Source organism: Nymphaea colorata, chromosome 8 (assembly GCF_008831285.2).
Source record: "Nymphaea colorata isolate Beijing-Zhang1983 chromosome 8, ASM883128v2, whole genome shotgun sequence".
Taxonomy (NCBI): Eukaryota; Viridiplantae; Streptophyta; class Magnoliopsida; order Nymphaeales; family Nymphaeaceae; genus Nymphaea; species Nymphaea colorata.
In genome coordinates, this window is record NC_045145.1 from 9,146,050 (window position 1) to 9,157,294 (window position 11,245).

Below are 11,245 nucleotides of genomic sequence, written 5' to 3' on the forward strand. Positions count from 1 at the left end.
GTATGCCCTCCTCTTGTCCTAAAAGCACCAACGCAAGCCATTACCAGGGGTGACTGATAAAGTCAATACTTGAAGTGGTTTCCACAAGTGATGTTTTTTTTTTAAGAAAAAGGCATGCAAAAGAAATCAAGGATATTAAGAATTTAAAGAGAAAAAATTTCATGATCCTATACAACACAACAACACATGACCATCTTTATTGTCTTGATTTGCTCATTATTTAATGTCATTGTTCACCTATTTTTTCCTCAATTTTCTTCACTATTGATCCCTAGCAGTGTCAATATAAATGTCATTTAAAGCAGACCTTGAAAAAGTGAAAGTCTGGCATGCACAAAGCAAACATGTTAAAGTGGATGAGTACAAGACCAAGCTAATATTTTTTTGTATATGTATCTTGCTTATCTCCATCTCCTTATTTACATGTTCTAATGTAATACTCAACCATTCATATACTTAGACGGCAACCTTTATATGTATAGTATGTAAAGATAAAAAGGCTCAGCAACAAACAACTGGAGCCTATACCATTGGGAAAACTAAAATGAAACACAAGACAACCAATTACTTAATTATCCACATGCAAAGTAAATTGGTGTATTTGGATTATAATCAGTATGAAATGTTGATTACACTAAAAACAGTTATGGTCTTCACAAAAGTCACACACCCTAGTAGTGGGGCTTGTGTTAAGCAATTCAAGCCTAAGAGATACACACCTTAAGAACTAGGTGTTCTAGATGAAACTCATGCAAGATTGCATCTCCTAAATAACAACTATTTTTATTTAGAGGCACAAAATTTCCAATTGTCACTAAAGGAAAAAAAAATAAGAACACACTGCCATCGATAAATTAAATTCTAACGGTAAAGTCATGAAACATTAACACCTACAAACCATTACATATAGTATTAAAATGCAACCAAATAGATGAATAGACCCCACAATTGAAATGCATAGCAATGATGGGTAACTACTAAAAAATGAAACAGAGTACCTACTTGCTAGAGGCCCCCCAAAAGGTGCCTGATGATTAAAAAAGAAATACAAAAACCACATGTTTCCATAAGTAACATTTTTTTGATATTCTAATAGTCATTAGGGGATGGCTATAATTTTTGTGTCCATTTCAAAGCAAATAAAGCAAGAAGATTAGCTTGACAAAGTTTAAAGTTTCTACATGCAAGGACTACAAGATCATAACTGAAATCTAAACTGGATGCCTAATTAACAAACCTAAAGACTAGCTGAATGGATTTAGGGAGAAATCCAACAAATGGTATGACTGTCGTGTCTTCAAACCCACACTACTAATGCTTATTTTCAACACGTACTTGGAGGAAGAGTATTGTTTCCAACAATTTGGTCTAAGGAAATATATAGTCACCTGGAAGCCGATGAATCTCATAAATCACCTGCCATCCACAGCCAAGCTTGGCTCCATAGACTCCCTCCTATCTTCCACTTTCATTAACAACACATTTTAGACACAAATTTTGTTCTATATTTGAGATCACTCCAGTGACAACCTCAGTCTTTAGCCAAACAACACATTCTTTTTCATCATGTGAATTGTCCCGCAAGGTTGCTACAAATATTTCACCACATTTCCTCCAAATCCCTGTCACCTTCTTCTTCATACTAAAAGTTCCTTCACTAGATAATATTACGTTTCTTACTTTCCAATATACCCACACATCCCTACAAAGTTTAACATCCAACATTTTGTTCTTTTAACTCTTCTTAAATTTATAAATGCCTCGTACTCTCAATTCCTGAATAAAGTTATGGCGTCTTTTTTCTCTTAAATTTTGCATGAGAAGAGCATATGACTACAGGACTCCTCCTCTTTGCAGCAACGATGGTCTATTTGTCATTTGACGTTGTTGCAGTATGTCTATCATAGAAAGCCTTCCATTAACAGCATCATAGACAAACTGGCATGCTCTAAGGCGAAATCCTTTCAGCCAAATCAACTTTCTTAAATCCTTCCTGTTGTATTTTTCATTTCTTTGTCCCAAAAGTCTTTAAGATAGGCTTACCCACATTCCAAGCATTCTGGAGAAAACAGAATTTGATCTCCAGATTCAGTGATGCCAGAGCTTAATACATTACCTAATGGAAGTCCCAAGCTCTCCTCGAATATTCTAAAATCCTCCCATGCCAACATATTATAAACACTTCCCACTCCAGTTTTCAACCCAAAACTTAATCCTTCCAGCGCCAACTTTCAAAACCACATCCTTCTCTATCCCTGCCATCTCCATTTTATTCCTTTGAAGATCCATGATGGAGATTTCTGATTTCTTATCATCCATAGACTGCCTTCCCTGTTGCTGACTATCGCATCTTCTTCATTGGAAGGTGTGCCCTTTGTATGTGGGATGAGTTTGAAGAATGTTTGCTTTCAAGTTTGCATCACTGAATGCACAACCGATAATATCGCGGGTAAGCTTAGGTCACAAAAATGTTGCACCATACGTAGCAAAAGCATTGATCACCAGGTCACCCGAAAACCTGCCAGAGACAACTCTGGGCACTGTGATATGAAACTGAGACAGGGTAATGCCCAAAGAAGCAGAGGCGGAACCAGGAACTTTAGACTGAGAAGAATTAATTACATGAACCTTAGGCCTTTCAAAGGCGTCATTAAATGAATAAAGAGCACTAATCAAGTGAATAAGGGACATTAAAGCGAATCCACAAAGAAACCAATGTATAATACATACATCTTGGGGGGCAGAAAATGTTGTCATGTTGTAATGTTGTAAAGAAGATGGGATGGTGAAAAGAACAAAACAGATATTTCAGCAATTTGACAAAGGGAAGAGAAAACTGGAACAGCATCTTTAAGGATAAGTACGTAGAGTTATGATAATCTTCTCTTTGAAAATTATTCACAGGTTATGTTTTTATATTTATTAAAATAATTAAAGAAATAGAAATATCTACGCCGATGACACCTATTTAGATGTTAGGAAAGATAAATGAATAAACAAATAAATAAAGGGAGGGAGGGACGATGACCACCACAAAAGCGTGTGCACCTGAGAGCTCCTCGTTGACGTTGACGCATGGGAGCCTTACTTTCTCAATCCCTGCACACAGATTTTGGGAGGCTTCCACAAAACTACCTACCGGTGGTTGCAGATTTCTCTCTCTTTATATATATATATATATATATATATATATATATATATATATATATATATATATATATATATTATTTAAATGTCTAATGTTTAAAGTCTATCATAAAAGAAAATACATTAATTTTTAATTTTTAATCATTTAACAACATTTAACATTTTTATACATATAGCCCTCACGACGCCAAAAAATGCGAGGAAGCCACCATGTTTGACCGTGTTAGAGATGTAGTTCGTTCAAAAAATGGCTGGTACAATTTTATGAAATATTTGTGTGAGGTCATAAATTTACGAAGCAAAGTCAATAAGAGACGTCATGTTCGGTAAGAAATTTGAGGAACCTTGCTTTCTTGTCACAAAAGAAAATCAACATAATTTTTCAAAATTTGAGTGCTCATCCCCTGATTCGGTCCACTAGGTGATAACGATAGCCATTGGGTGATGGAGTATGCTTTTTACTTCATGTATTTGTGAAAAAGTTGTCACCTGAAGGGCGCAGTTATGATTTGTAAAGTTATTAGCAGCTGTGAATTGATGGAAAAAATGCACGCTCAAAATTCAGCCTTTCTTTTCGTCAATTTTTTATGCCATGTCTCCTGAAATTTTTGTCTTTACAATTTTGATGATATATATATATATATATATAGTGTGACTTAATATTAAATGACAAAAATGACGATCATTTTTTCCATGTTTTTCTTTTAACCATTCATCAAATACATAAAACAGTTATATATATATAAGGGTACTACTTTCATCGTCATTTGCTTCTTAATTGGGTCAACGAGCAGCTTGCTATTTGAATTGTCATGGGTGGCCGTACTATTTCGTACATCACAAATTTTGGACCACCAAATTTGACTACGTGCATCCTTGAAATGCCTTTGAGAAAATGGACATTGTGTTTTTAGAATCTATGATTTTAAAACGTGTTTTTGCTTTGGTCAATATAATATCATCATAGATATTATTGTTAAAAACTAACAAGACGTATTCCACCGTGATCCCTAAAAACGAACATAAGGTTCTTCAAACTTATGTTCTAAACATTTTTCTTATTAATCATCCTCTTACTAACTAAGTAATAAATGTATGTGTCATGATACCGTTGGAATGTCGGGTAGCCTTGAAGCCAAAAGCACTTCTAGTACTTGTAGATTTGGAGTAAAGTAATTTCTCTTTTTAATACTGGTTATCGATTAAATTGGTTTATGGCATTAGACCTCATCTTCTTGGTAATAAAAGTTAACAAAAAAAAAAAAAACATAAAAAGACAGCTCGAATTTTACGCTGATGAATGCCAACGGTTTCTATAGAGAAACTATTAGAAAAAGACGCTTAACTTTTGCTGATATAACAAGAGCACGCTCAAGCTTGGAAACCTTTCATGTGACACAAGTGCGTAAATGTCAAATGTCAAAACTTGTGCTTGTTCTTTTTCTGATCATCCAAAAGTGGAGTGGGTTCTTGTAAAATATTCCATTTTCTGCTTCAGGGCTGGTGGGAAGGAAGCTAATCTATGAGAACTTTCAATCACAGCCAATATTGAAAACTCACGGGAAGATTGTCATTGAACCCAATTGCAGAGTTGGGGAGCATTCCTCCCGAGAATGTTGAGTAGTGGGAAAAGTGTAACGTCTTACTTTACTTTGAAAAAAAAATTAATTTGGCTTTGCCCATGGACTTGTAAGATGATTTCTTCATTAGTTATCATGTTCTAAAATTGAAGAAACTGTTATGAGGGGAGATGAGCAGGGTGGAGGTTTAGCATGGGCCCTGACCCTCACCTTAAAAAAAAAAAAAATTTACATGTAAATTTTAAAAAATTTTACTTGTTATATATAAAAATTTAAAAAAATGATATTTGAACCTTAATCATAATTTAGTAATTTTAATTCCGTCCCTTCCATAAAAAACTTTTGGTTCCATCTTTGGAGATGATATCTACCAAACCTGGGTCCTGATGTTGGAGGGAGCGGTCATTGCAATTGTATTAGATACTTAGAACTGGGTTTTATATGAATGGATGCATATATCTTAACGAGAATGGTAAGCAATCTAGAGAGACTTATAAAAGGATCGTTTGAGTGAGTGATTGGTTGTTCCGATTCATAATTATTTTAGAATTAAAAACTGAAATGGACAGGTTAAAAATCCGTCCAATCAGACATCGAAGCTTAATATAAGAATGAACAAGAAGCAAGAGATAAGGACCTATAATAATTGGTACAACGGCATGGGGGTGACGATCAGACCTGACCCATACTCGAGGGCGAAGTGTCTGCTTCAGGAGCTCAAGGTGAGGGCCAAAGTTGTCATTTACTACCAGCATCGTCCATCGTTGCGTTGCGTTGCGCTGCACCATGCCGTCTGGCATGAGGGTGACCTCAAGTAATTTTTGTCATTTTTTAATATGTTTTATTATACTTTTTTATTAACAAGTGTTGTTTGTTAATTTATTGGAAAAATTAGTGGCCTGTCTGATGAAGTCCCGACGTTCAGCAGCTGTTTATTGTATGCTCAAAAGTTGAGCGGCGTTTTTGAAATTAGTAAATGAAAAAGCGGGTGGCACTAACTCGCCAAGAATTTTTAGGGAACCCGAATCTGATACACTGCGCCTCGACATTAGTGTCCTTTTCAGCGAACAAATTGTTTTTACTTTTTCTAGTTGAGTTTTCACAATCAAGTGGCAGAATTGAAATGACATTTGAATGTATGGGGAGTTTAGCAAGCGGACTGAAAACGGGGCTTGAATACAATGGTGGACCTGTGGTTCCTATTTGCTTCCTGTCCTGTGGGCGAGTTGGTGAAGCCTCTAATTTATCCACTGTTTCTCTCTCTCCCTTCCCGCATCTTTTGGATGAAGAACAGAGGGAATTCAAGTGGGCAACGAATTTGAGCGCTCTCTGAACGTCCTTTACTGGTTAATCCTGTGGCTCGTTGAGAACATCGCCTGACCTTCTTTGCAAAGGACTTCCCACCTCCCAATTCAATCTTTCCGTGTCTTGAAGGTCTGCAACTGTGACCTTCCCCTTTCTCACTTTTGCCTTTTTTATATCTTCTTGGGTGTAGTTGCCTGCGTGTAGCGCGCGCGCGCGAGAGAGAGAGAGAGGTTTGCAACTTTGCCCCACGTCAGCAAAGTCTCTGTTTCTTTTTCCTTTTAAGGCTTGATTAGTTGATTGGTTCTGGAACTGGAGTCTTTTCTGTAGGTGGCGTTATAGTTCATTTTAACACAAGTCATGGTACACAAATTGACATCCATGTATGATAATTGTCTTGATGCTTGGAGAGGCTCTCCTTTCGGCTATTTAGCGTGACTATGTTTCCGCTAATTTGTGCTTTACTTTTAATTGTACTTCATATTTGTATGATAGTTTTTCTCTCTACCTCTCTCTCTGTTGGGGGTTTGGCCTTCTCCATAGCAGGTAAATCGCATCTGTGCTCTGAATATTTCAAACCGCTCTGCAGTGGTCATGTTCATCCGTGATGTGCAGTTAACCTGTTTCTGGCATTTTGTTTCATCAATTTTTGAATTTCCTTGGCAAATTCATCTGTTGCGAATTTCGCTGCTTTTCTTAACTACTGATTTTGTGTTTTCAGCGTTAGAAGCTTGTACTTCTCTGCCCCTTTTTCTACATAAAAAAAAAACGGTGCCCTGTTATCTGTTGGATGATGATCCTTGAAGAAAATGTTAGTGTGGTTGTACTTTACATATTGATGAATACTTTTATTGGTGCTCTTGACAGCAGCTTATGGGCTGAGTCTTTAGTTTTTTTGGCTTCTGGAATATATGTGCCATCTTCAAGCACTGAGATAGTCTCAAATTTTCATCTTGCACCCAATCCAGCATGTCGTCTTAACCATTATTTTGCTAGTGGATTACAAGAAGTTAAATTACTGCGGCACTGAATTAAAATTTTTAATATATGTTTAAAGGAATTTGGTGAAATGCTTTCAATGTACAAACTCATTAGATGCCGCATGCCTATTTTCTTATTAAGATAGAAAAATAATTATTACTGGGAATGGCTTATAAAAATACTTGCTTGTAACTCCTACTCACTTTAAAATTACTTGGAGCACAATAATGTTACTGTTGACATCCTTGGGTTTGAGTAGCAAGCTAGATGTTCCATGCTGATTATGTCTTCATTTTTGAAATTTGCAATTCTTCCATTTCTGCAACTGAAATTTGATATATTAACTTTGTGCCGATGCCAAGAGCTAACTAGTGTATACTGTATAGAAATTGTGGTTATCTTTGATTGTCAGTAGTACTGTCATAATTGACGATCTCATTATGGGTAATGGTACGTTAAACTTCCACTGCCTACCGTGGAAGCAATACATGAATGATTTAAAAAAAGAGACCTGTTTTTAGGAGCTACATTACATTTGTTACAAGCGAGATTGTTTATATATGACATGTTTGTGTTGCAGTATATTACAAACTTTTAAAGCCAAATTGAATTTTAAATCAAAATCACAAACAATGCTGATATTTTCAATTGCTAAACAATAAACAGCAGAATTTACCGTGATAGTGTGGAAATATTCAATTTTTTGCAAAACATAATGATAATATCATGATACTTTCGTGAAGCTGAAGATCGTTTTATATACTTGAAATGTTTTCTTTTTGTTACTTTCCATTTTAGCAATTAATTAACTTTTTGATGTTTTGTCAAAAAAATTGTAAAGAAGTCGTAATTTCATAAATTTTCTACTACCTTTTCATGTATTTTTTATTTTTTTGAATTCCCAAATTTTTCTCAAGAAGAAAAGTTTTCAATTAATACCCAACAAGAAAAACTTGCTGATTAAAACCTGAGAACTGTACTTGTGAGTACGCTTGACAATATTGTTAAATATCAAAGCTTATAAAAACCTGAATAAATTGCTTGTTGGGTTGAACTGAGATGCTAATGATTTATTTCCTGTCAAAGCCAACACATTACTTTGGCAGTGTCCTCAAATTCTGAGCTACTGATTAACAACCTTATGTTTTACTTAAATGATGGTCGCTTTTACATTTTATTGTTTTTTTGGGCTTGGTGTCCAATGTAGCAACTGAATATCAATTATTGCTTAGTTTTTTGGAGTGTGACTTGTTTTTGTGATGTTACAAGAATTTATTTGAAAATAAAAATATTTTTATGTGCATTGAGAATCTAATAGTCTTGAGTTAGTGTTTCAACCAGACCTTCTAAGCACCTGTGGCTAGTGTCCTCCAGTTTTAGCGTTTCATTTCTGTTATTCACAAACTTATTTATGATGGCAGATAATGAGGAAGATGCCAATAAGAATTTCACGATGAATGGAAGCAACTTCCAGTTGAAGTCCATGAGCTCAGCGTCTCTACTTAAATTTAGACAGGAGTAATTTTGGTGACTACACTTTCAAACACACGTATCCCACTTTGCTCCCCTGCCAACGTCATGTACTGCATTTATTGAAGAAATAGTGAGACTATTAACTTTTTTGGAAAGGATTTCAGTCTGAGCATGAATATTCAGTGGACATCAGATGACAGTGTAACCAAAATGAAGAGTCAGTATCTCCTGGTCTCTGATGAGAACTATTTGACTAGTTATTCATCCGTTCAGCCTTCTCTGGTTCATGGAAATTCACAGGGCCATTATGATGTTTCATCTCATGAAGATGCCATCTCATACTGCATGCCTAATGGTTCTCCTGGTCCAAACTGCTCTGATGAGATTCAAGGAGCGAACTGTACTGCTTGTACATCTCAATTGAATTATTGCACTCTTGACTCATCATTGTCTGCTCGGGGGGTGCAATCTTTTTACAGTTCTCCTTCAACACACAGTTATTCAAGTGGGAGCCCTGTTTCACAGCAGGATTCTGGCCAGCATTTACATCATTCCCCTGATAACACCTATGGCTCTACTATGGGCTATTCTTGCTTAACCAATGAGGAAACCAACTTGAGACATAAATTACAAGAATTGGAAAGAATGATGCTTGGCCCTGATTTAGAATACAGAGATAATTCTGGTACTATGCATGACCATGGAATGTTTGGACCGGATACATGGAGACAGATGTTGGAGATTCAGAAAGGTGGTATGATGCAGGTCCTGATTGCATGTGCCAATGCTGTTGCTGATGACAATCTCATGTTAGCCGAGTGGTTAATCAATGAATTGAAGCAGATGGTATCAGTTTCAGGCGAACCAATGCAGAGAGTAGCTGCTTACATGTTAGAAGGCTTAATTGCAAGGCTTGCATCATCAGGTAGTACTATCTATAAATCTCTCAGATGCAAGGAGCCAACAAGTTCTGACCTTCTCTCTTACATGCATACCCTATATGAAGTATGTCCCTACTTCAAATTTGCTTACATGTCCGCAAATGGTGCAATAGCTGAAGCATTAAAGGGTGAAGTAAAGGTCCACATCATTGATTTCCAGATTGCACAGGGCAGCCAGTGGATCACCCTTATTCAGGCTCTTGCTGCTAGGCCAGGTGGGCCACCACATGTTCGCATAACAGGTATTGATGATGCGCAGTCAGCACATGCCCGGGGTGGAGGATTGCAATTAGTGGGGAAGAGGCTGTTGGCGGTTGCTAAGTCATGCAATGTGCCATTTGAGTTCAATCCTGCTGCAATATCTGGATGTGATGTCGAATTGGAAATGCTTGAGGTTCGTCCAGACGAAGCATTAGCTGTGAACTTCCCATACCAACTTCATCACATGCCGGATGAGAGTGTCAGCACATGCAATCACAGAGACAGGCTTCTGCGCTTGGTTAAAAGTTTATCACCAAAGGTGGTTACTCTGGTGGAACAAGAATGTAACACCAATACTGCACCTTTCTTCCCCAGATTCATGGAGACCCTAAATTATTACACTGCCATGTTTGAGTCGATTGATGTGACTCTACCAAGGACTGACAAGAAGCGCATTAGTACTGAGCAGCATTGTGTGGCACGTGACATAGTGAACATAATTGCTTGCGAGGGTGCAGAGAGAGTAGAAAGGCATGAGCTCCTTGATAAGTGGCGGGCACGCTTATCAATGGCTGGGTTTAGGCCCTATCCACTAAGTTCGTTGGTTAATTCCACCATCAAAACATTACTGCAGAGTTACTGCGAGCACTATACACTAGAAGAAAGAGATGGTGCATTGTACCTTGGCTGGAAGAATAGAAACTTGGTGACCTCTTCTGCCTGGTGGTAGAAGTTCACGCAATTCATACCCTTAGTGTGTACTTAGGGTCAAGTAACCATTCTCTTTCTGCTGGTCAGCAAATCCATTCTTTAGTTTTCTCTAGGTGACTTTGCTCTTCTTTCACATAACGCGTCTGTTGAACTGGTCTTTGAGCTGGAATTACCTTTGGATTAGATTGCAGAGTGACTGGAGTTGGTACTCTGGTACACGCAGCACGCTCGTGTCTAAGTTCAGAACGTTAATATCACAGAGTCATCTTTGCATGATTGCCTGATTTTCCACACTATGCCTCTGTAGTTGGTCCAGGACATACAGTAATTTCAAGCTCCTTTTCCATTGCATGAATAGGTAAGTTTGCAAACAAATGTACGGGCACTTGTGGAGATATGCTTCATACGCTTGCATGCTTCTCCAGATTCTGCTGTTACTATATTATGGATTATAGAATATGCACACAAGTAGAAACAGCCGGTCTTCTTAACTGTAGGCTTTCTCTGTTGTATGGGCTTATTGAAGAGCTGAATGTACTTGTAAATATAGCTGATGAACAAGCCTCTAATTTAAGGATATTATTGATAATGCTTAAGAAATAGGTGGAAGATCTGGGAAGGTAAACATGGCTCCTCGTGGGAAATAGATGGACTCGTACTTAACATCAAGTAACCCCATGTCTTGAGGTGCTTTTTCTCGCTTTTTTTTTTTCCTTTTTCTTTTTTAGAAGTTTTTCAACTGAATATCCATGCCTTACGAATTATGATACACATGAATTCTTGCCTTGTACTCTTATGAAATCCCCACAAATTTTCTTGCAATTGGAAGAAGTTCCTTAGGTCAACATCTGTTACATAGTTGTGACATACCAGGCTTTCATGAATTGTCAAAATGGCATCTGTGATTCA

General features: G+C 37.1%; 1 protein-coding gene across 1 annotated transcript; it reads left to right on the plus strand.

The window, feature by feature from the left end:
• Nucleotides 1-5,948: 5,948 nt before the first annotated feature.
• Nucleotides 5,949-10,961, plus strand: LOC116259014 (scarecrow-like protein 21). Its single transcript, XM_031636596.2, has 2 exons — nucleotides 5,949-6,161; nucleotides 8,432-10,961. The coding sequence occupies exon 2, from the start codon at nucleotides 8,655-8,657 to the stop codon at nucleotides 10,353-10,355; it is 1,701 nt and encodes a 566-aa protein (XP_031492456.1). The 5' UTR covers nucleotides 5,949-6,161; nucleotides 8,432-8,654; the 3' UTR covers nucleotides 10,356-10,961.
• The last annotated feature ends 284 nt before the right edge of the window (nucleotides 10,962-11,245 follow it).